The sequence below is a fragment of the Geospiza fortis genome, unplaced genomic scaffold, assembly GCF_000277835.1.
Source record: "Geospiza fortis unplaced genomic scaffold, GeoFor_1.0 scaffold70, whole genome shotgun sequence".
NCBI classification, from domain to species: Eukaryota; Metazoa; Chordata; class Aves; order Passeriformes; family Thraupidae; genus Geospiza; species Geospiza fortis.
Genome location: NW_005054317.1, coordinates 4,911,555 through 4,913,068, shown reverse-complemented (window position 1 = coordinate 4,913,068; position 1,514 = coordinate 4,911,555). Strand labels below are relative to the sequence as shown.

Below are 1,514 nucleotides of genomic sequence, written 5' to 3'. Positions count from 1 at the left end.
ATGGAGAGGGAGCAGAGGAGGGGGAGAAGGATGAAAAGAGTGAAAGCGAGGACGGGGAGCGGGAGCACGAGGAAGAGGAAGAAAAGGATGCTGAAAAGAAGGAGAAGAGCAGGGCGACGGCGGCCTCGGAGGCACGCAACAGCACAGAGCCCAGTGTGGCCGCGGCTTCCCCCAACAGGACTGCTGAGGAAGAAGGAAATAAAACCCTACCGGGAGAAGTGCCAAAGCAAAACGTTGCCCCCACGGCTGGAGGTGCCGAGAAGGAGAGCTCTGCCGAAGCCGACACTCAGCCCCAGCTGCTCCCTTCCACCCAAGTGCCACCAGCGTTCACTGATGAACTGTACCTGGACAAGATCCCAAGAAGACCAGAGACAACAAGAAATCCTCCTCCAAAGATGGACAGGTTTCCAGAGGAACACCCCTCAGATAACAAATTCATCACCATTAACCCAGGTGAGTGATCTTCAGGGAAACCATTTTTACCACGTAAGTGTTGGAAAACAACACAATCCAAATTCCTTACTGATTTCCAGTAGATAGAGCGTTTTTGTGGTGTCCGGCTACGTCTGATTGGCAGGTTGTCACAGGACCCAACCCCACAAGTTGTTACTGGGAGGAGCAGAGTGGATAGGAATATCCTTTTATTGGGACGGATTCATGGTCCTTGTAGCTTATTGGAAGAGAAAATCTGGACAAATTTTCACTCCCAATATGCTACATCAAGAACTTTGTTGAAAAGAAAAAGGGAGAGGAATACAATGAATTATAGCTGTGAAATTAATTTGGAAGAGCAGCTGCTGTGCTGAACTGGCATTTCATAGGAAGTTTGGTATATGTGCTTCTAGGTAATTTAGTTTATCTGCAGGATTCTCCCTGACTGGGCTTTGAGATATTCTCCCAAATCAAGGATCATTGCTGGTTAATTTCTCAACACAAAACCTACATGTTCTGATCTTCCAAAACAAGGCACCTTCTGAGGAAGAAAAAAAAAAATCTTAGCCAGGCAGAGTTCACATATTTTCTATTTGTCCTGATGAGAATTGCCAGTGCTCCTGTACACTCCAACTCTTGATGTATGTACCAGCTCCACAGTGTGTGCACAGCAAATAGAACCTCTTGGAAACCTGCCCAGGAGATCTGCATGTGCACCAAGCCTGGTGTGCTCAGGGTTTGCTGCACAGGCCTCTGCAAGCTCATGGTCCCTCATGGTGCTCCCACGGAATGTCCACACGTGTTCCTGCTTGGGGAGCTCCGGGCACTGGTGAGGAAAACTGCAGGAGGCACATGGAGCACATGCATGGGGGGTTATTTTAGATTTATTTATTTAGATTTAGCTTGATATATTTATTGGACAGGTTTGTATGAATTATCTGTATTACCACAGCATTTATGAGATAGTGCACTTTTTTGATTGTTGTTTCTGGGGTTTTTTTACTACTATTGTTTGTTTTGCTAATCTGTAGAGTGTTTTATAATTTTTGTTTTCCATCAAAGCTGCTCTAAACTAATGTGGA

The 1,514-nt window shown here is 46.0% G+C and overlaps 1 protein-coding gene across 1 annotated transcript in view; it reads left to right on the top strand.

The window, feature by feature from the left end:
* Positions 1–1,514, top strand: part of PTPRG (protein tyrosine phosphatase receptor type G) — a 305,765-nt gene that overhangs the window by 230,723 nt on the left and 73,528 nt on the right. The window contains 1 exon segment of the mRNA XM_005420237.2: positions 1–453. This exon segment is cut by the window's left edge and continues 14 nt beyond it. Coding sequence (XP_005420294.2) covers positions 1–453 — 453 coding nt within the window.